The sequence below is a fragment of the Prionailurus viverrinus genome, unplaced genomic scaffold (genome assembly GCF_022837055.1).
Source record: "Prionailurus viverrinus isolate Anna unplaced genomic scaffold, UM_Priviv_1.0 scaffold_60, whole genome shotgun sequence".
In the NCBI taxonomy this organism is placed as follows: domain Eukaryota; kingdom Metazoa; phylum Chordata; class Mammalia; order Carnivora; family Felidae; genus Prionailurus; species Prionailurus viverrinus.
The window spans coordinates 568541-589972 of record NW_025927622.1 but is presented as its reverse complement, the minus strand read 5'-3'; the positions used below and the strand labels follow the sequence as shown (position 1 = coordinate 589972).

Sequence of the window (21432 nt, the reverse complement as noted above, 5' to 3'; positions counted from 1 at the left end):
ATCGAGCACCGCTTCCCCAGTCCGGGCTGCTACACCCGTTTCTGACTGGGCGCCCGGTTCCTTCCCAATCCCTTGGCCGGTGTTAGTAGCTAATTACTGTAGCGTCGCCTGAGTGCTGCCTATGGGCAGCAGTATTGACGGCCAGAGTTTTTCCGGTCCCTTGCCCACGGCAGACCTTATTAGCTGATTGCTGAATTCTTTTCCCTTTGAGCTTCAGGACCTTCTCAACACTGTCCAGCAGGGACCGTCACGGGTGTGGTGTGGGCCCATCCCACTGGCCCTTCATCCTTCCCCGAATCTAGTGCTGGGTGTGTCTGGGCAGCTCACTGGCCCCTCCTGGGCCCGGCTTTCCTGCCGGGGAAACGGGAAAGCGATCCCTTCTTTGTGGGTTTGTGGAAGGCGAGCCTTTGGTGTGTCCCGCCCCCAGCAGGCAGCGGGCCCAGTTTTCGAATGCCTGGTAGGGAGCCCCCCATTCGTGGCAGGCACCACCAGCCGATCATAGCCTTCTCACCCAGCGAGCCTCTGAATCCTTCCTAGCACAGAAACACCAACGGCACACGTGGCGGTGTGGCCTCAAGCAGGCGAAGCCCCCTGCGTGTCTCTCACCTGCCACCTGGGCTGGGACTCCCTGCCTCCTGGGGTGGCCGGGGGATCCAGCGTGATCCCCACGACTTAGGCCTGGTCAGATCCTAGGCGAATGGGGTCCCACTAGCGTCACTCAGCCCTCTGTGGACCTCAGTTTACCTCCCCCTACCCCTGGGGAGCTCCGGTGGTGCCCACGAGTCCGTATAAACGTCCGCCGGGCGTGAGGCCTCATGCGGGAGCTGGGGAGGTGCTGGCCGGCCCGGAGGAGGGTTTTCTGATGGCTGAGGTGGTGTTGGAGTGAGCCCAGAAGACGGGGACAAAGGAGAGAGTGCCAAAGACCCTGGCAGAGGTGTGGAGGGCGGGGGCGGGGGGGGGGGGGCGCCCAGCATGCAGACAGCGCCGGGACAGGCATGGGCAGAAGAGTCGGGAAAAGAAGAGACAGCAGGTCAAGGTGGGACCAGCGGGTAGAAACCGCGATGGGGACATTTGCTTCGACCACAGAGGAGGTGAATGGTTGGCAGCTGGTTCTGGGTTCGAGTCCCAGCTCCGCGCCCCCCACCCCCACCCCCTGTGGCTTTGGCGACATTTCCACATCCTCCCAGCTGCCTCCCCCGTGAAGCGGCCGTAAGAGGGTGGAGGCAGGCGCGCGAGTGTCGAGACAGCCCCTCGAGGCGGTTCGAGCCGAGCGCGTCAGACGAGACACGTGGCGCTTCCCAGCTGCTCCGACTAGTGCCGTCCGCAGCAAGTGCTGTGACAGCGTCTCTGTGCCACGTCCGTGCTGGATGCGACTGTGACACTGTCGGTCCCGTCGCGGCGGCACCCGGCGTCAGGCTGACCTTAGATCTGGCAGCGCTGGCCTGCTTCCGCGGACAGGACGTGCGCACCCCGTGGGCAGAGGTGTCCAGGCGCATGCGCGGTCCTGCCGCGGGCGGAGGGCCGCACCGGGCCGCTGCGGGGTCCCTCCTGCCCACCGACTCTTCTTCTCTCCCGTGTAGAGGAGGACTCGGCCATCCCTATCACGGTGCCGGGCCGCCTGCCGGTCTCCCTGGCGGGTCACCCTGTGGTGGCCGCCCAGGCGGCAGCGGTGCAGGCGGCGGCGGCCCAGGCGGCCGTGGCGGCCCAGGCGGCTGCCCTGGAGCAGCTCCGGGAGAAGCTGGAGTCTGGGGAGCCGCCTGAGAAGAAGATGGCCCTCGTGACTGAGGAGCAGCAGCGGCTTGTGCAGCGGGCCCTGCAGCAGAACTTCTTGGCCATGACGGCCCAGCTGCCCATGAGCATCCGCATCAACAGCCAAGGTACCAACCCGGCGCCCGAACCCTCCCTGCTGCGTGCGCCCGTAACAAAGTAAGGGCCTCGTAGTCGACATATGTAAAGAGTGCCTGCAAATCAATAAGAAAAAAAAAAAAAAAAGCTAACCCCGTAAAAGACCCGGGCAGCGGTGACGAGTAGTAAGTTCATGTGGAAAGCGACTCGGGGGTCTGCGCCTTAGCGAGGAGACGCCCGTCGGAGTTTGATAGTATCGAATGTCGGTCAGGATACGGGAACGTGGGCCCACCCCGTCTCGCTGGTGGGAGTGTAAGGAGGTGACAGTTGGGCAACCTCTTCCCAAAATAGAAAACATTCTTGCCCTGCGACCCAGTGGTTCTCCTGGGATCTGCCGCAGACGCTCCCGGAAACACACGTAGCCGAGGGCGCTTCCCTGCGGTCACTGGCGTGATGCTGCTTGTGATAGTGGAGCCTTGAAGCCACTCGTGTGTCCATCAGCAGGGGATGGAACGAGTCAAGTCTAGACGGCTCTGTGGCCGTTAAGACCCGTCATCATGAGAAAAGCCAGTTTTAGGCAGATACGTTCTTCCTCGGTAAATATTTATTGACTACCTACTGTGTGTGCCGGTGACAGATCCGGTCCGCGCTCGGTGACTCGTGAAGTCCAGCGGGGGTGACGGAAGCAGGCCCTCGCACAGACGCGTGTGTGACTGCAGATGGCCGTGTTTCTTCTTCCCACAGCCTGCGAGAGCCGCCAGGACTCGGCTGCGAACTTGACCAGCCCCAATGGCAGCAACAGTATTAGCATGTCGGTGGAGATTAACGGGATCATGTACACAGGTAGGACCAGCCGGGCCCCACGCCGTCCTTGGGCGCTTGTCTCCCCGTTGACTCGGGAGCCCCGGGTCGCCCCTACCCCCCGGGCCGGCCGGCCGGAGCCCATAGGAGACCGCAGCGAGGTAGTCCGCACGGCATCCGTAGCACGGTGCTGGGCACACAGCAGCTGCTCAGAAGGCAGACCCCTTGTCGCGTTCTTCCTGTGGCGGGTGGTGTTGACGAGTTCCTTCTCAACAACCCGAGTAGTCAACCGGGAGCTCCCACGGGCCACCAGGAGGTGCCGTGGACACAGAGCGGCTCCGCTGCTAAGGGAGGGCGACTCCCAGGGACGGAGAAGGGGGGGACCTGTGGCCTCCCTGTCCCCACAGCCCCCGTGGGTGACTTTGTGGGGTGTCGGTGCTCAGGACCTTTCGACTCGGTGACGTGTTTCTCCTCCTGTCCTCGCGTTAGGAGTGCTGTTTGCTCAGCCACCGTCCGCTCCCAGCAAAGGCGGTGGTGGTGGCAGCCGGGGAGGGACCAGCGGGACCAGCAGCAGCAGCAGCAGCAGCACGGGCAGCCAGGCCGGGCCGGCGGGCTTGTCCACACCTGCCACGTCTTCTACCTCAAATAACTCATTGCCTTAACCGCACCACTCCCCACCTGCCACCCCTCCGCCCCTGCCTGGGTGGGGGGTCGAGGTGGGCCACGCAGGGGCCGGGACGGCGGAAGATACGGGTGGGGAGGGGAGGTATCCACAAAGGAGCCACAGCTAACGCCAAAAAGAAAAGAAAAAAATATATACATATATATATATAAAGAAAATTTAATAAAACAGGGGAAAACCAAGGAACACTTGAATTACTCAGGTTTCGGACATTCAGAGACACGAATTGTGAGAACAGCAAAGGAAATCGGAAAAGAGAGAGGCATATATCTCCTAGGCTTTCCTGCAGCCCTGCCGGACCGACCGACCGACTGGGGTCTGGGGTCTGGGGTGTGTTTGGACCAGTTGCCATGGGAGGCCAATCCTGTTTACCTCATACATCTCTGCACTGTGTGTTTTCATTTTTGTCTGTTTTTTTTTTTTTTTTTGCATTTTTTTTTTTTTCCCATTCATCACACACCACACCCAGCTCCTTGTGTTGAATGAAACCCCTGAGCCACGATCAGTAGAGTTTTTTTTCTCGTTGCTTTTTGGGAACTTTTTTTTTTTTTTTTTTTTTTTTTTTTAAGAAACAGTGATACTCAAACTCTATAGGGTTTTTAAGAGGTTTCGGGGTTTTGTTTTGTAAATAATCTATTTTATTCTTGGGGGAGGAATCAAACCTTAGGAAAAGGAGATATATATATATATCTATATATTTGTGTTCATTCAGGGAAACTGGACTTGAAAATGCAAAAAAAAAAAAAAAAGAAAAGTAATACCCTTTTTATTTTCCCATAACTGATTCGGGTTCCTTGTGCGTTTCCTGTAGCGCAGTGGGCAGCTGGCAGGCCCAGAGCCAGGGGAGGTGATGAACTCAGGTGCTACGGGGGGTGGGGGGTGGGGGCGGGCGTGAATTCAGACCGGTGACCGGCGAGGCGACCGTGACATCCGTGGTCCTGTCTGTTCGCTGTGCCTTTTGTGCTGGCGCTGCAGAGGCCGGAAGTCTTAAGTAGAAAGCGCAGGGTGAAGGGCCTCGGCGTGGGAGGGGGCTCCCTCCACCTGTCCAGCCCCCGGGCTCCTGTCTCAGGGATGAATGTGGCCTGGGGGCTCCCGAGTGAAAGGGCTACTCCGGGAGATTATCCATACTGGGGACGGGGTGAGCCGGGCTTAGCTCAGGGCGAGGTTTTTGGGGCCACGGCATCCTGAACCCCCCCCCCCCCATTCTCTTCTTAACTGTCGCCTTTTTCTCTCTTGGCCCCTTTTGCTTGGGGCCACACCTCCCTGCAGGAACTAAAGTAACTGAATGGAGACCACACCAGGTCCCCACACGCCCCGTCCTCCTGGTTAGAAGGTGGGTGTCGGGGGGGGGGGGGCACCGCTGGAGGGAGGGGGCTATTGCAGTGGCTGGTGATGGGCCTCAGGAGGCGGCAGTGTCTGCCCCAGGCGGGTCTGGGGACTTTCTTGGCTGCCCTGCCGTCCCGTGTCCCCGTGGACCAGGTGGTGTTGGGTAGTGTTTTCACCCGGTGCGGGATTTTCGTTTGGGGAGGGGGTGGCTGGGCTGTTCGAGGGGCGAGGCTGTACTCTCTACTTGGGCTCAGGAGCCCAGCTTCAGGAGGCTGAGGGGCAGTGCCAGCCTGGCGGCCTCCCAGCTTCCCCCACCCAGGCATCACCCTGTAGCCTTGGAGACCTGGGGGCAGGGGGAGGTCCTGAGCCCCCCAGGTCTGGGTTTTCTGTTATGTGGGGCTTTGGTGTGTCTTTGGAAGGCAGCCCCTTTCTTTGGGATATCTCAGGGTCGTTGACACCCCCACACCCCACCCTTTCAGGAGTGGGTGGCAGGAGTGGGGTTTCCTCTCTGCTTTTCCTTCTAGAAGGTTCTGCCCTTCCCGTCTGTCACTGCAGCAGCACAATCATTGTGGGAGGGGGATCCCTTGTCCCCGGGCACAGTCGGGCTCCACGCGAGAACCTGGGAGCCCCTGCCCCTTCTCTCCTCCCGCCCCGAAATGCCCCGTGGGCGCCCTGGGCCCACTTGGGGGGGGGGGTCTGCAGCGCTTTCTTCCTACCTCAGGTCTGACTCTTGATGCCAAAACCCGTGCCCGGGCCTGGCCCTCTGCGTCTGGCCCAGGGTCTCCGCAGGGACGTGCACCTGTCCCCTCGACTCCCCCCCACCCCCGCCCGTGGGGCCCCTCCCCCTGGAAAGCCTGTGCGCCCGCTTTGTTCGTGCGTGTGCCGTGTGTCCACGTGTGTCTTGTGGGTGGTGTGGCCTCCCGGATGTAACGCAGGGTGTGGCCCGCTGTTCCAGTGGTGACTGTAGGGACAGGTGGGGGCGGGGCTTGGGCGGGGCTCGGGGCCGGGTCCCACCCTCCAGGCCACAGCCGGGGCGGCTGTGGGCCTGCGAGCCGGTGGGGCCCTCCTCTGCCTCTGCCTTAGGTGCCCGCGTTCAGCCGCGCCTGCCACTGCGGTCTCTGGGCTTAGGGAAGGGGAGGCTTTCTGGGGTGCGGATGGGCACCCCCTTATGCAAACCCGGGTGGGGATGGGGGCGGCTGTGTCCTGGCTGGTGCACTGTTCGTTCCAGAGCGGGTGGACCCCAGACTCAGGGCGGGGAGGGGCTCCCTGGCGCTGTCTTGCCGGAGGTGTTGCTTCTAGAATCTTCCATGCGCCCACCCCCGAGCTGGGGGCTGGGCTGTCTGGGGGCGGGCAGGCGCGGTAGTCTCCATTCCTCTGCATTTGTAAACCCATTTTCACTGTATCACTTTTGCCCACTGTCTCCTTTTTTCCCCCTTAACTTTGCTTCTGCGTTTTTTCTTGGCAAACATGAATTCAGCCTTTCATTCCTGACAGAAATTTCAGTTTCTCTGGGGTTTGTCAGACGGCGTGGGTACCGCGCCAGGACTCAGGTTAAAGTGAAAAAAACTTCCAAAAAAAAAAAAAAAAAAGGTTTAAAACGACTCTACCTCTGGCCGGGCCCGGCCTGTCGCGCCCTGGTAAGACTTCAGTGTTTGCAGAACATTCAGGTATTAAAAGGGAAAAAAAAAAAAAAAAAAAAGATAAAAGACCAAAAAAAAAAAAAAAAAAAAAAAGGAAAGAAAGAAAAAAAAGGTGTGTGATTTTGAAATTTAAAAGAACACTGAAAGTTTACATTTTATAACATTATTATGCAGATTGTATTTAAACTTCAAAAATATTTAAGACAATTGTAACCCTGTAAAGCTGATGAGGTATTAAAACAAGACAAAACACTTCTGACTTTTAACAGAAAATGCGTCCTGTGGTGGTTTTTTTCGTGGTGGTGGGGGGGGGGACATCAGAGGTTGTCACACTGGGGAGCTCCTGGCACCAAGGGGTGGGGCCCAGGAGCCTCCCGCCCCCAAATGCCAGCTGTGTCCAGGGGACGGGCCCTGGCTAAGCCATTCCTCAGCATCCCCCTTCTAAGAGTGGGTGTGTGGCCATTTGCACGTCCCTGGGGACCTGGTGGTACAAAGGCTGTTTGAGGGATTGGGGGGGGGACCTCGGTGGCAGGGCCGGGCCTCCCAGCCTGTCCCTCCCCCCCCCCCCCCCCCAGGCTAGCTCTCCTGCCTGCAGGGTTCCTTGGCCCCCCGGCACTGTCACTGTGGGATTTCTAACCTAGGCCCCCCGGGTACAGCCTTCTCTGCCAGTCCCTCATCCGTCTGGAAACTTCGCAGCACTCTGCCTTGTGTTTCTGCTGCCTCTGCTTCTGGGCCACCCGGGGCGCCCCTCGGCTCGACTGGCCGGACGCGTGTGGGGTGCCCGCGTGGAGTCCCCCACCCCCACTGGAGCAGGGCCCAGCCTGCCCCCACCTGCCTTCCCGCCCTCTGTGCTTTGGCTCGAGGTTTCACGTTGTAGGATTCGTTGGTGCGGCCTGAGAAACCAGACCCCAGGGGTGGGGTCGGGCCTCCGCACAGGCACAGACGGAAGGGGGCCCCTGGACGCCCTGCCTCCGAACCCAAACCACACTGGCTCCGCAGCTTTGTGGCTGGGAGAGATTTTCTGGGACGTCCGCTCCATTCGCCCTCGTGACACCCGCACACAGGCTGTGCCGGGCTCAAGGTCAGCGAGGCCTGCAGCGGGCACGCCCCACCTCCCCCTGGCTGGCCCCTCCCGCCCGGGTCAGCCCCCCAAGGCCGCACCAGGAACGGGGGACAGCCAGCCGCCCCTCCGGTCCGAGCTGGCGGGTGCCCCGGTTTATCCACGGGCTTTCCGCACCTGCTAGAAGTGAATCAGCTGTTCGTCCTGGGCCCAGCCTCCATGGGCCTGGGGGGGCCAGGAGAGGTCGGAGGACAGGTCACCCACCTTCCTCTAGGGCCCCTCCCCCTCACACACCGGAGATCAAGAAAAATCCTTTAAAAAGGGAAAACACTCCTTGCAAACTGGCCCAGCCGGTGCTCCCCTTCATTCCTCCGCCCGAAGAGCCCCTGAGGTCACACGGCCCCTGGGGGACCAGGGAGGCGGCAGGCCCCGTCACTGCCCGCCCCGCCTCCCAGAACCCGCGGCCTCTGTCCCCCTGGCCTCCCGCTCCGCGCCTGTGAGGAGGCCGGGGAGGCTCCTGGAGGTAACGTGGGGACCCGCGTCCAGCCAGCAGAGCTGAGGGAACCTGCAAGGCGCCAGGGCTCAGAGCCGGTGCCGGAAGGGATGCCTGAGCGAGAGGGTTTTCACCGAGTCCTCTGCCTTCCCTCCCACCGCGCGTGGCCCTGACGGGGCTGCCCTGGGAAGGGGCCTGTGGGCCAGGACGCCAGAAAGGGGGGTCGGTTTGATTCTTCAGTGTGTACCCGCTGCCTACAAACAGGAGGTGCTCAATAGTGAAAAAATAATAACGAATGAGAACTCGGGGCTTAGGGGCACCTGCACGGCTCAGTCGATTAAGCGTCCGGCTCCTGATTTCCACTCAGGTTACGATCTCACGCTTCGTGGGACTGAGCCCCGTGTCCGGCTCTGTGCTGACAGGGTGGAGCCTGCTTGGGAGTCTCTCCCTCTCTCCCTCTGCCCCTCCCCTGCTCCTGCTCTCTCTCCCTCCGCCCCTCCCTCGCTCCCTTGCGCTCTCTTTCTCTCAAAAACAAAAAAGAATTCAGGGCTTACTGGGGTGGCGGTGGGGGAACCGTATCTGTGCCTCGGTTTCCCCCATCCTGCTTCTGCCCCTCTAGCCACACACTGCAGACTTGGATTTGGGACCAGGCATCCAGCTGGCACCAAGGAGGTCTGGCGACAGGGGTGGTCCCTGGATGCCCCCCCCCCCCCAAAGTGTGGCTGTAGCCTTTCTCTTCTGACACAACTGGTCTGTCCTCATTCCACGCTGGCTGGGCTGGGGGTGGGGTGACCTCTGACCTCCTGGGAGGAGAGGAGGGGGAAGGAGGCCTGTGAGGGGCCAGGACTGCGATCCAGCTGTCGCCTGGGCCTGCCCCTGCCTGAGTGCCAGCAACCAGCACCCTCCGGGCATCAAGCCTGCCCCCTCACACTCGGGCACCCGTCTACACAGTTGGTCGTTCTGCAACTCACACCTGCTGCGCCTGCCCCTGTGTCCCGGATCCCAGGGACCTGGAGACTTCCAGGCCAGACTTCCTGGAAGCAGACGCAGACCCAGGACCCAGATCCCATAGCTACGGGAAACTATAGTCGCTGCAGTGGCTGTGCATGTGGGGAAACTGAGGCCCAGAACTTCACAGTGATTCGCCTCACAGCTCAGAAGGGCAGGTTCAAGGGGCGCCTGGGTGGCGATCGAGTGTCCGGACTATGGCTCAGGTCACGACAATCTCTCGGTTCATGAGCTCAAGCCCCATGTCGGGCTCTGTGCTGACAGCTCAGAGCCTGGAGCCTGCGTTACGTTGTCTCCTCCTCTCTCTTGGCCCCTCCCAGGCTCACTCTCTCTCTCTCTCAAAAATTTTTAAAAATTGAAAAAAAAAAAAGTGCAGATTGAAGCCTTGAGCTGATGTTTAGAAGAAAGGCCACCAGGGTCCACTCCTGGGAGCCACACAGTGGCATTCTCAAACACATTCTCAAACCAGATTCCACGGAGCGCCAGGGACTCGGGATTCAAAGATTTGATTTTGGGAAACCAATGTTTGAAAAGCGTAAATTAGCATTCCAGCCATTTTGTTTTTCTTATTCACACTTTTTTTTTTTTAATGTTTATTTGTTTTTGAGAGAGACAGTGTGAGCGGGGGAGGGGCAGAGAGAGAGGGAGACACAGAGCCCGACGCAGGGCTTGAACTCATGAACCGGAGATCATGACCTGAACAGAAGACAGACGCTTAACCGACTGAGCCACCCAGTGTTTAAAATAATATTTGAGGGGGCGCGTGGGTGTCTCAGCTGAGCACCCGACATCAGCTCAGGTCATGGTCTCATGGTTTAGTCCTTGAGTCTGAGCCCCCCTCCATGGGGCTCTGTGCTGTCAGCGCAAAGCCTGCTTCAGATCCTCTGTCCCACACTCTCTCTGCCCCTCCCCCGCTCATGCTCTAGATCTCAGAAAAATAAATGAACATTTGAAGAAAACAAAAAGGGGCGGCTGGGTGGCTCAGTTGGTTAAGCATCTGACTTTGGCTCAGGTCACGATCTCTCAGTTTGCAAGTTCGAGCCCTGCATCAGCTCTCCTGTCAGCGCAGAGCCTGCTTCTGATCCTGTCACCCTTTCTCTCGGCCCTTCTCCCGCTTGCACAAGCTCTCTCTCAAAAATAAACATTAAAATTTTTTTAAAATATTAAAAAAAAAAAAACATTTGCGGAACCTAGGAGCATCAACTCGTTGTGAGGGTGGAAATCAGGGAGACCTGGTTCCACTTGCGACCTGTCTGAACTAGGAGGTCCCTGCACACTCAGCTCTCCTCACGTCAATTTACAAGAGTCCTTAAGTTCCCAATGGATCCCCGCCCTCCAGGATAAAATAAAATCCAGGCTGCCCACTGGCTGAAAGGCCCTGCACTGCCCAGCTCCATCCTCCATGGTCTGCCTCGGGGCCTTTGCACGTTCCTCTGCCCACTTTTCCCTCCAAGTTGTTAATTCCCTGCTCAAGTGACACCTGCTCTCGGAAGCCCCTCTTCCAGACCCCCAAACTAGGCAGGTTCCCCGTGGCAGCCCTTCATCCCCGTAACTGCTTCTTGCTGTGGCCCCAGGGCTGGGAGCAGCCGCCCTGGGCAAAAGCCCTTTCCGGGTCCGGCCTCCCGGTCCGAGGCTCGCGCCTGCCACCTGGCGGTCGGGGCTGGAGCCGCGGATACCCCACGCCCCGAGCTCCCGTTCCTCGCTCAGGCGGTTCCCTCCCTCCGTCCACCCATCGTCTCCTGGATATGAAGCGGGGTTGGGGGCGCACGGTCTCCGCCCTGCTCTAGGACACCTGCTCCCATAACGTCCTCGGCAGCTTGGGGCGGGCGCTTCCGGCACTGTTGCAGACCCCGGGCATCCGGCACCCTCCAGTGTCGCTGGGAATAGACGCCAAGGCCTCACCGGCTAAGTGGATTGACTTCACAGGTTTCCAACTAATTCCACGTTTTTGAAAGGCGCTGTTTGGAGACCTGGCCTGGGGCCGGCAGCTGTAGTGGAGGGTAGGCGCCCCTCAGACCGAGATCGCGACTTGTTTGGCCTGCACCACGTTCCTGAAATGTACAGGTGCACTTCGTGGCCCCAGAGAAGAGGGGTCTGGGGGCGGCGGACGGTGGACCCGGGGGCGTTCAGCTAGACAGGTTAGGTACGCAGTGCGCGTTTTTCGTGCAAATGATTATCGAGGCCTGCGAGCTCGGGACTTTACTATTCGCACATTAAAAAAAAGAAAAGGAATCCGAGAGACCGTGTCACTTGGTCAAAGGCGCCCAGCGGAAACGGCCAGGCGACCTCCGGGCTCTGAAGTTCTCTGCAGGAGACCCTGAGCCCCGACTTCCCCACCTATCTGGGGGCGAGGTCTCCTTCCACGGTCACCAACTCCACGGCAGCGCCCCCACCGCCGCGGGGCGGGGAGCTAGCCCCCTCTCGAGCACGTGGTCACGCGCCAGCCCGGGCGAGGAGACGTGGGCGCCGCTCTAGCCGCCGCGGCGCAGGTGCCGGAGTCTCGCTGGCGTGACGTACTTCCGGCGCGGTGGGGGGGGGAGGCAAGATGGCGGCTCCCATGGAAGTGGCCGTGTGTACGGACTCGGCGGCCCAGCTGTGGAGCTGCATCGTGTGGGAGCTGCATTCGGGCGCCAATTTGCTCACGTACCGCGGCGGCCAGGCCGGACCCCGCGGCCTGGCGCTGCTCAATGGCGAGTACCTGCTGGCGGCGCAGCTGGGCAAGAACTACATCAGCGCCTGGGAGCTGCAGCGGAAGGTGCGGCGGCGCGCGCCCCGGCCCGGGCTTCGCCGGAGAGTGCGCGGGGTGCCCCAGAGTGGGGTCGGGGGAAGGGTCGGTGGGGCCCGCGGGGTCCCTGAACCGGGGCGGGGGTGGTCGCGGTTAGGGTGCGCTGCGCATGCGCGGGTCTGGGGGCGGTTGGCGAGGAGGGAGGCTCGCTCTGGGTTGGGTGGGATCGTTGGCGCTGGGCTGAGGGTGGGCCACTGGGGAGAGTGAGGAGCGTCTGTGGGGCAGGCACCCTTGATGGGCTGGGGAGGTGGGAGGGAGCTTGGGGAGCGAAGTTTAAGTAAAGGACTTTCAGAGTGTTTGCTCTTGAATGCTCCCTCTCTGTAAAGAGAGTTTTCTGATCTTAACACGCTAATAAACTTGTTTGCTGCTCATGTAAGGAGAAGGGGGGAAAAAGGATTTTCTGTGGGGGTTCCACGGGTCTGTTGTTCTTGGAAGGTGAATATCAGAGGCCCAGGAGAGTCATGCATTTATCCCCGCCCCCCCCCAAAGGGATACTACGCTTCATCCCAAGGGCCCATTGGTCTCTTCTCATAAATACCCAAAGTGCAGCCACTGAAGTTTCTTGCTGCCCGGCTCTGACAGCTGAAGTTTCTCGGGACAGGCTCTGTGTTCTCGCTTTACCTGGTGTGGTCCACTCATACTCAGGAAGTTTTCCCTTTAAAGAGATGAGAAAACTGACCGTCAGGATCACAGGCTGGATGTTAGGGAAGGCGGGGTTGTGGCACGAGCCGCCTGGCCATGGGGCTCTCCAACTCCTTCCTGGACCTTCTGTGGCTTGCCCACCCCTACCCCCACCCAGAGTGAGCACCGTTCTGCTTTGATCCAGCAATCTGCAGGCCTCCCCCTCCAGCCTGCAAAGCCTGGGCTGGATCAGGTGCCTTCTTGATGACCCTTGATTAGTTCAAATCACCCCTGTTCCTGCCCTTCTTTCTAGCTCTCTCGGACTTTTCTCCCCACTGTCCCCTAGCTTCCGAGTTCCACGTGAAGCTCAGAGGCGTCTTATGTCTCTCTAGGACCAGCTCCAGCAGAAGATCATGTGTCCTGGACCTGTCACCTGTCTGACCACATCGCCCAATGGCCTGTATGTCCTGGCGGGGATTGCAGAGAGCATATACCTGTGGGAGGTAAGAGCAGGCGTAAAACCAAGGTAGTGGGATTTGGTCTCAGGGCGCTGGGTTAATTAGACTGTGTTGTCACCAACAGTTGCTTATGTTTGGGCGGGGGACACCCGCGTCACCTCCTGCACAGACAGCACAGGGTTTGGAGCCAGAAGATGGACACATAATCACGCTCTGCCTTTCTTGACCTTGTCCACACCTGTAAAACAGCCCTTGTACTTCCCCCAGAGGTCTGAGGGCCACAGAGATACGAGGGGGCTTAGTTATTTCACCCCAGAGGCTTTTAATGATTTTAACGATTTTTAACGATTCTAAAACTAGGAAGTGGTTGCTCTGGTGCAGGGAGGGAAACTGGGGCGGGGGGTTTCTTCAAAGGTTGCCCATCATGGTAGAAATCCTTGCCCTGGTGCAGGGAGCGTGGGCAGAAATCAGTGTCCCCTTTCCCTCTCTAATGAGGGACGTCTTGGGTCTTGGCTGGTGGGCTCTGTGGTCTGACCCTGGCTCCCTCACCCTCCGGGCGAATTCTTGACCGGTGCGGGCCGTGGACACAAGGGGGCGCCCCCCACAGCCAACCCAAGGCAGCAACTCCGGCTGAGGACCTGACTCCGGTATCTGCCACTGTCCACCTTTCTCCCCTTCCATCTGTGTGGATGAGGGGGGAGGAAAGCTGGAAATCCTCAGAGCGGGGGCCTCAGGGGGAGGCTGTGTGTTTCTCCGGCTTTTCCTTATGTAAGGACACCAATGGTTAGATTCAGGGCCACCCTCTGGTGTGTGGTTAGACTTGTAAAGACCCCGTGTTCAAGGAAGGCCTCAGGTCTCAGGAGTTAGAACGTGGATCTGTGTATTAGGGGAACACCGGTCAACTCGCAACAGAGTCTTGGCCCCGCAGCCCACCCCACCTTCCCAGGCTCACCTGTCCGTGCCGCCAGGGGCCTCCCCGTTGCCCCCGGCCACTGGCCCATCCCCCTGTGGTGGCATCTGAAGACTGTGACTTCCCGCTCCTGGGTCCCAGGTCTGGCGGGTTCTGGAAGGAAGGGCCCACGGTCTCACCAGCCTCTTCTGTGGCCTTGTCACTCTCCTCCATGCAGACAGGCCATGCCCTCCCCAGACGCCATGGTTACGTGACGGCCTTGTCCCGCACTGGACAGGGGTCCTCGGGCCAGCTGACGCACAGGGCTCAGAGGTCAGGGTGACTGTGGACGAGGGGGTGGGAGCTCCAACAAGATCATCATCCATTTGGGGATGTCCTAGGCAGGACAGCCGGGAAGAGGCATGGCCTCCCACCAGGCCTCAGTATTCCTCCCAGACACCCTGGCCGTGAACCCCTGACCCGAGCGCTGGGACAGTCAGTGTGGACAGGCTCTCCCCCCAGTGCCCCCGTGTGACCTGGCAGCCGGGGGAGGCGGGGGCAGCGCCCGTTTCCTGCCCTGACCTGTGTGCACCCTCCACAGGTCTCCACGGGGAACCTTCTGGTCATCCTGAGCCGCCACTATCAGGATGTGTCATGCTTGCGGTTCACTGGGGACAGCAGCCACTTCCTCTCGGGGGGCAAAGACTGCCTGGTGCTGGTGTGGAGCCTGTGCAGGTGGGGCCTCGGGCCCTCTCGGGTCGGGTCTGGCCACATTGCACGTGGCAAGAGCCGTGCCGGGGCCCCAGGGTGGGAGGGGGCTGAGAGCCAGGCGGGGCGTCAGGGTGTGGGCCCCCTCCCCCACCTTGCTGAGGTCTGTTTCTTGCACACAGCGTGCTGCAGGTGGACCCCTCCAGGACCCCAGCCCCCCGGCATGTGTGGTCTCGTCACACCCTCCCCATCACAGACCTGCACTGTGGCTTTGGGGGGCCCCTGGCCCGGGTGGCCACCTCTTCGCTGGACCAGACGGTGAAGGTAGGGACCCCCCTCCCCCAAGTGGATCTGTGAGTCATGTCCTGGCAGCTGGCAGGCTCTGGGCCAGCGTGAGCCAGTGAGTCGCCTCCTTTCCCCAGGCTGGCAGCTCCAGACAGCTCCTAATCCCCCTGATGCCTCCCGCCTCAAGGACGGCCAGAGGGTGGACGGTCCAGGCCTGCGTCGGCTTGGAAATTCCCAGTTGGCTGCCTGCGCCTGGCGGCTCCCTGGCCAGACCTCAGGGGATTTGAGGGCACGCTGGCCCTTTGGGCTTTGCGGTGGGCGGGGGCCGGCGGCGGCTAAAGCAGGTGGGGGGAGGGGTCATGGGCCTGAGAGGCGAGTTCTGCCCCTGGGAAGGCTGGGTCTCTCCGCACCCCCGCCCCCCGGGCCGCGGCTGCGGCCCCGGTTCCCGGGGGTCCAGAGCGGCCAGAGCTCCTATCGCACCCACACCCCCAGCTGTGGGAGGTCTCGTCGGGCGAGCTCCTGCTCTCTGTGCTGTTCGACGTGGCCATCGTGGCCGTGACCATGGACCTGGCCGAGCACCACCTGTTCTGTGGCGGCAGCGACGGTTCCATCTTCCAGGTCGACCTTTGCACCTGGGTGAGTGGACAGGTGGGGGAAGGGGGTGCCTGGGCCCGGGCCGGGGTGCTCAGTGGGCCGTGGGACCCCAGGTTCCCCCCGCCCCGCTGCCTGGGGCCCCCGGGCTGAGGCGCGGCCCCGGGCCCTCTTGGCCTCCACAGCCTGGGCAGAGAGAGAAGACCTTCCAGCCGGAGCAGGACAGCGGGAAGGCGTTCAGAGGGCACAGGTGCGGGGCGGGGCCAGGAGCGGGAGGGGCCCCGTGCTCGGGCTCTCGGCTTGGGGTCACCTGTGCCGCCCTCTGTGGGGCTCGTCGTCCCCAGGAACCAGGTGACCTGCCTGTCCGTGTCTACTGATGGCAGCGTGCTGCTCTCCGGCTCCCACGATGAGACTGTGCGCCTGTGGGACGTCCAGAGCAAGCAGTGCATCAGGACGGTGACCCTCAAAGGTGAGGCGCCCTGGGTGCGGGGCTCTCGAAGGCGCGCGGCTTCTCCGGTTTGTCCACACCACGGTTTTTTCCCCGGCGAGTTGGCCGCCCCGGGGCCTGTGCGGTGAGGAGAGGCCCGGGGTCCGGGCGGTGCCGCTCCTGGACAGCTGGGGGGCAAGGACTGGGGGCCCGTGGGAGCCGCCTGCGCGGCCTGGGGCGGCTTCGGACCGCGGCCTGCCCTGCCACAGGCCCTGTGACCAACGCCTCCATCATGCTGGCGCCGCTCAGCATGCTGAGCTCGGACTTCAGGCCGGGCCTGCCCCTGCCCCACTTCAACAAGCACCTGCTGGGCGCCGAGCACGGGGATGAGCCCCACCGAGGGGGCTTCACGCTGCGCCTGGGCCTCCACCAGCAGGTACGTCCCCGTCCCCACACGGGCGTCCCCTCCCTCGGGAAGACCTTCCTCTGCCCAGCTCTGCACGTTCTGTCGGGTTCAGGGTGGTGACCTGCCTCGGGCACCGGCGCTCCCGGTGGGGGGCCATCTCTGACCTGGCGACTGAGCCCAGGCGGGGGTTTGGCAGGTGAGCTCAGGAAACCCAGGGCGTTTGGAACGAGGGCGCATTGCGGAGCAGAGCTTGGCCTGAAAGTACCGTGTGTCCGGCCTGTTCTCCACGGGGGGCCGCGGGGGTGGGGTAGGGGAGCCCCCAGGGATCGCCCGTCTGCCGCCCCAGGCCCGGGGGCACCCACCTGCTCTGCAGGTCCTTGCCTGGCAGGCTCGGGCCGTGCTCCGCCCACCGTTCCGTGCCGTGAACTGCACAAGCCCCTCGGGGTGTCTGGAGCCCTCCTGCAGACAGCTGGCCTCTGGCTGTGCCAACGAGGGCCGCGTGCCCGGACGCTGTCCAGCAGGAGACAGACGGCCTCCCCGCAGCAGTAGCGGCGTCCGGCCCACGGTGTGCCGGGGCCGGAGGCCTCGGCTGACCGGCCGGCCCGTCTCCTGGGCCTCCTTGACCTTGGTCTCTGCACGACCGTCAGGGCCCAGCGCTGTGCCCACGGCGTGGCCTTGGGTGTCCCTGCCCCCGGGCCGCGTTGGGAGTACATTGCACCCGTCCAGCCGGGGGGTTGGAGCCCGTGACCTCAGTAGAGACGTCGCGCGCCCCAGCCCGGCATCTGGCGGTCCTTTCCGCAAACCTCAGCGTCCCCTCGGCCAGCGGGTGTCAGGAAGGCACCTCCCCGGCAGGGCCGCTGCCCCTGCTGACTGGGCGCCACGCGGCCCCTTCTGTGTTGCAGGGCTCGGAGCCCAGCCACCTGGAGCGGGCAGAGCAGCTGCACGCGGTGATGAGCGGCACGATGGAGAAGGTGGGCCGGGACCACGGGGCGGGCAGGGGACGCCCGAGCCCCCGCCCCGTCCGGGACCCGCAGGCGACCCGGCTCCCTGTCCTTCCGCAGAGCGTCCTGGGCGGCCAGGACCAGCTGCGGATCCGCGTGGCCGAGCTGGAGGACGAGGTGCGGAACCTGCGGAAGGTCAACCGCGACCTGTTCGACTTCTCCACGCGCATCATCACGCGGCCGGCCAAGTGAGCCCCCCGCCCGCCGAGCGGCCCCTGGACGTGTTGCCCCCTCGAGGAGCCTTGTGTACCACGTGTTGGCCACCGGTGCCTCCGTGCGGCTTCTGGTGCTGCTCTGTCTTTAACAAAAGGACTAAAAGCCTCTTCTCTCCAACCCTCTGTGTGCCCTGGCGGTGGCGGGGGGTGGCCCCAGGTCCCGCGTGGTGGCCCCAGGACTCCTAGCGGGACCCGTTTCAGCAGAGCCCCCGGAGTCCGGTTTTTAAAACTCTGTCAAGAAGTCATGGTTCTTTTCAGAGACTGGTCGGCTGCCCCAGGGCTTTCGCTCGACCGTGAGGACCAGGCCACGCTCGGTGGGAGGGTGTGCTGGGGCAGGGGTGGCTTCTGAGGTGCGGGTGGAGGTTACCCGGGGCAGGAATGGTTCAGAGAGCGCAGTGTGGTCCCACTGGTCCCATCCCTTTGATGGCCTCCCAGCAAGGGTGCCCCCAGCCTGGCTCACGTGGTGGCGGTTCTGGGCCAGAGTCCTCCAGAAGGACGTGTGCCCACACGGCCCGATGAGGACGTCCCTTGGCCTAAAAGGGACACCTGCCCTGGGGATGTGGCCAGTGGTCAGCCGGCACCTGGAGCCCAGCTCAGACACGTGGGCCCCATAGCCATCCTCGGAACTTTCCAGAAGGCTGCCCACCCCTGACAGCTCAGCTTAATGACCTAGAAAATCCACGTGGTTGAGCAGGTGCTGGAGAACCTGGAGCTGGAACCAGCAGTCCCAGCTGGGATCCCGCTCCTGGGCTCAGGGATGGCCCCTTCCTCTGGCTGTGCGCCCTGGCCACGGGTCTCGCCACACGGCAGCTGATGGGGCATGAGATGGGGTCCTGCTGGCTAACTGGGGACACCACGTTGTAAGCCCCCCACCCCCACAGCTTTCAGTTGGGCTCCATCAGCCCCTTGAGGCCAGAATGGGTTACAGCAGGCCCTGGGCCTCTGGGGTTCCCGTCAGCAGCAGAGGGCAGGGAGGGGCTTAGCCAGGGTCCCAAGGGTGCCAGCCCCCTCCCCAGAGTGCCAGGGTCTCTGTTTTCCCATCTGTAGGCTGGGCCCAGGCTGTCCTCACCCTTGGGTCTCCAGAAAGTCTGGAAGATCTGGTTTGACTGGGGCTCTGGTGCCCAGACCCAAGCGAGGGTCCCTCGGAGCCCCTGGTGCCTGTGCCCCTGTGCCCTCCCTCCATGCCCTTGGCTGCCTGTACGTGTTCCAGGAGTAAATGTTTCAGAAGGAGATGTGTTGCTGGTTCTGGGGGCCGGGTGCTGGGAAGGGAGCTGGCAGGTGGCCACGAGATGGGCTGAGCGTTTCGACCTTCGTCTGGAGGCCGCTCTTCCTGGCTCTGGCTTCTTGCCTCGGGGGCGCTGTTCCCCCTGCCCTGACCTCCCGAGGATTCACAGGGTCAGAGCCCCCCCCCCCCCCCCCCCCGCCCCCAGCACCACTCTGGACCCTCAGCTGCTGACTCCGTGGGTTCTGGGGTTTCCTCCTGCCGTGTCACTCCTCCCGCCCTCTGGCCCAGGGCAGAGGCAGCCGACCTTCCTGGTTCCTGCAGGGCTGAGAGGAGGGGCGGGGGCTGTGATCTGACTCAGGCCCGAGAGCATCAGGGGACGCTTGGTCCCCGCTGGCCTCTCCATCTGGTCACTGCAGCCTCGGAGAAGCTGCGCTCGGGCCCAGACTCAGTTTCCATATCTGTAAAGTGGGACCTGGCCCTTCTGGGTCCGCAGGGAGGCCTCAGAGCTTGTGCACAGCTGGCGTGCGGCAGGTGCGTGGCACAGGGCGACCCATCAGGTCCGGGCTGAGGTTCACGTGCACGTTCTGTAGCACAAGCTGACCCCAAATCCTGCGCAGTCGCTGCCGAGGGGAAGAGGCCGGCGACACCCGGTGCCTGCCGGCCGTGTTCCAGGAGGGAACCACGTGTGCGCTTGTGGGGACGTGGGGCGGGTGCTGGCGTAGCAAAGTCTGGAGGGTCCTCGGGAATCGGGCCTCCCCGTGCTCCAGCAGGCCTGTGTCCCGGCTCTCACCACACTCCCGTGTCCGGGCTCCCTCTCACCCGCAGGAGATGCACGTCGGGGCGCAAAGAGGTACCTGCACACCCACGTTCACAGCAGCACGGTCCTTAGTCACCGGACACCCCGGTGCCCGGTGCCCGTCCGCGCACGAAGGGTAGGCACTCCGTGGTCCATCCACACGCCCGAATGTGATCCGGCCTTAGAAAGTGCCACCTGCCACCACATGGATGGACCCCGAGGACACTGCGCGGTGACGGAAGCCAGACCCAGAAGGACACGTCCTGCGTGACCCCACGCACAGGGGGTCCCCTGAGGAGTCGCGTCCACAGAGCCAGCGAGCAGACTGGGGGAGCCAGGGGTGGGCAGGGGGCGGGGAGTCTGTGCTGCTTGGGGACAGAGCCTCAGTCTGGGGAGATGGAAAGTTCTGGAGATGGGTGGTGGGGGCTGGCTGCACGACCGTGTGAGTGCGCCTGATGTCACTGAGCTGTGCACTTGGAAGTGGTCGTGATGAGGGGCGCCTGGGTGGCTCAGTCGGTTAAACGTTGACTTGATTTTTGGCTTAGGTCGTGATCTCGTGGTTCCGGGGGTCCAGCCCTGCGTCGGGCTCCATGGAGCCTGCTTGAGGTTCTCACTCCTCCTCTCTGCCCTTCCCAGTTTGTCTTCTGTCTCTTAAAAAAAAAAAAAAAAAAAAAAAAAAAAAGGTTAAAGTGTTAAATTTTATTACGCGTTTTACCACAGTTGGGGAAAACACCTCCCGTGTGTTCACTTGTTGAACCTGCACGGCAACCGGGAGATGGGAACTATTATCGCCTTGTAAGTATGGGGAAACTGAGGCACAGTGGTCAGGGAGCTGATGCTGGGTCATACAGCTGGGAAGTGGCAGTTCTAGATTCCCGCAGAGTCTGGGCTCTTTGTCCCGGCCCCTGACCGTGGGGAGATGATGCAGAAAAGGCAGAAGTGTAGGGGAAACGGGCAGCTTCAGAGGGCGCCCGTGTGTGTGAGCCCTCAGAGGGCCAAGGGCGGCCGGCTGGCATCCGCTGAGCTGGCTTGGGGTGAGGGACCGTCCCCTACCCAGCACGGGCCCCTCATCCTGAGGAGTCGTGCTGTCAGAGGGACCTCACCACAGGGTGGGCAGAGCCCGGGCGGTCCCTGTGGGCTCTTAACCTCCTGGTGCCTCAGCCAGGACCAGGGCAGGTGGGTGGGCTCCCTGGTGCCAGGGGCCCCTGGCAGGACAGCGGTGACTCAGGTCAGGGCGCGAGCCTGCAACCTGGGACCTTCCCTGTCCTCGGGTGGCTGGCCAAGTGGCTGGACACGGTGGCCTTGTCGGCCGGAACCCAGGCACACAGCTCTGGACGCTCCTCTCCAAATTGGATCCACACTGTTGGCTGCCGTTTGGCATTTTTATTTATCTGATGGAGTTTTATTCCTGCCTCTGTAACGCTGGCTCCAAAAGGAGATGGTTTTGTGTGTGAAGAATCAGCCGAGTGTAGATTCGCTCATCAGCACGGGAATGTTCTGTGCCCTGAGGGGTGTTGGGACACTTCCCCCCCGCCCCCCCACCTTGGGGAGGACGGGCTGAGAGGATTCCGTGCAGGGTGCTGGTGGGCCTGGGTCAGCCAGTGTTTAGTGAGTACCTGCTGCATGCCAGGGTCACGGGAAGAACCTGGTCAGAGCACGGGAGAAGGCTCAGGGGATGGTAGAGGGCGGGGAGCTACGGAAGCTTCTGGAGCAGTGGAGGGTGATGTAACTGTCCTGTCTGAGCTCAAGCGTCAATTAGAGTGCCCACTGTGTGCGAGCATCAGAGACCACATTAGCAAGCCAGACCCACTCTTGCCCTCCCACTGTTGAGTAGGGAAGGTGGCCACTAAATAAAGCAGATAAACCAACAAAAGTTTGACGGCATATGATCACGTAGGCGCGGGGGGGGGGGGCTTCACTGGGGGTAGGGAGGAAGTTCTGTATCTTTCTGGGTGACCAGCAAGAAATGTTTTTCAGAACGGGCACTTGGTACTGGGTCTTGAAGGGTGAGAAGTTCTCTGCTCCGAGTTACCTCCCTGCCCACAACTGGAAGGCAGGAGATCTACCCTGTAGGTTCCTATCAGACGTGATCTGCCTCAGTTTCCCCAGGGTGCACACAACGTCAGAGAGCATTCGAATGGGCTGGTCTAGGTAGAGCTGGAGGTGGGCA

At 61.9% G+C, this 21432-nt stretch overlaps 2 protein-coding genes across 9 annotated transcripts in view; both read left to right on the top strand.

Annotated features, from left to right (window-relative positions):
* The window catches only part of ARID3A (AT-rich interaction domain 3A), a 32356-nt gene extending 25789 nt beyond the window's left edge, over window positions 1–6567 (top strand). For all 7 annotated transcript variants that reach the window (XM_047848240.1, XM_047848241.1, XM_047848238.1 and 4 more), the window contains 3 exons: window positions 1581–1877; window positions 2590–2688; window positions 3136–6567. In XM_047848240.1, the coding sequence (XP_047704196.1) occupies window positions 1581–1877; window positions 2590–2688; window positions 3136–3308 (569 nt within the window). In that variant the 3' untranslated portion in view covers window positions 3309–6567. The remainder of the gene's footprint in view (window positions 1–1580; window positions 1878–2589; window positions 2689–3135) is intronic.
* Window positions 6568–11006: 4439 nt separating this feature from the next.
* On the top strand, window positions 11007–19873 carry WDR18 (WD repeat domain 18). 2 transcript variants are annotated; one of them, XM_047848244.1, is made up of 11 exons: window positions 11011–11610; window positions 12654–12764; window positions 14210–14343; window positions 14499–14640; window positions 15094–15237; window positions 15378–15442; window positions 15537–15661; window positions 15889–16055; window positions 16928–16996; window positions 17087–17214; window positions 19292–19873. In XM_047848244.1, exons 1-11 carry the CDS (start codon window positions 11401–11403, stop codon window positions 19353–19355), a joined length of 1359 nt encoding a protein of 452 aa, XP_047704200.1. In that variant the 5' UTR covers window positions 11011–11400; the 3' UTR covers window positions 19356–19873. The 2 variants fall into 2 exon arrangements, with proteins under 2 accessions (XP_047704201.1, XP_047704200.1); XM_047848245.1 differs by lacking the exon at window positions 19292–19873 and having other exon boundaries at window positions 11007–11610; window positions 17087–17349.
* The last annotated feature ends 1559 nt before the right edge of the window (window positions 19874–21432 follow it).

Bases quoted from the DNA above. Each gene is read 5' to 3' on its own strand.
- WDR18 (XM_047848244.1), top strand. From the start codon at position 11,401: ATGGCGGCTCCCATGGAAGTGGCCGTGTGTACGGACTCGGCGGCCCAG. The intron at 15,238-15,377 runs GTGAGTGGACAG...TGGCCTCCACAG, and splicing joins AGGTCGACCTTTGCACCTGG to CCTGGGCAGAGAGAGAAGAC. The intron at 16,056-16,927 runs GTACGTCCCCGT...TCTGTGTTGCAG, and splicing joins GCCTGGGCCTCCACCAGCAG to GGCTCGGAGCCCAGCCACCT.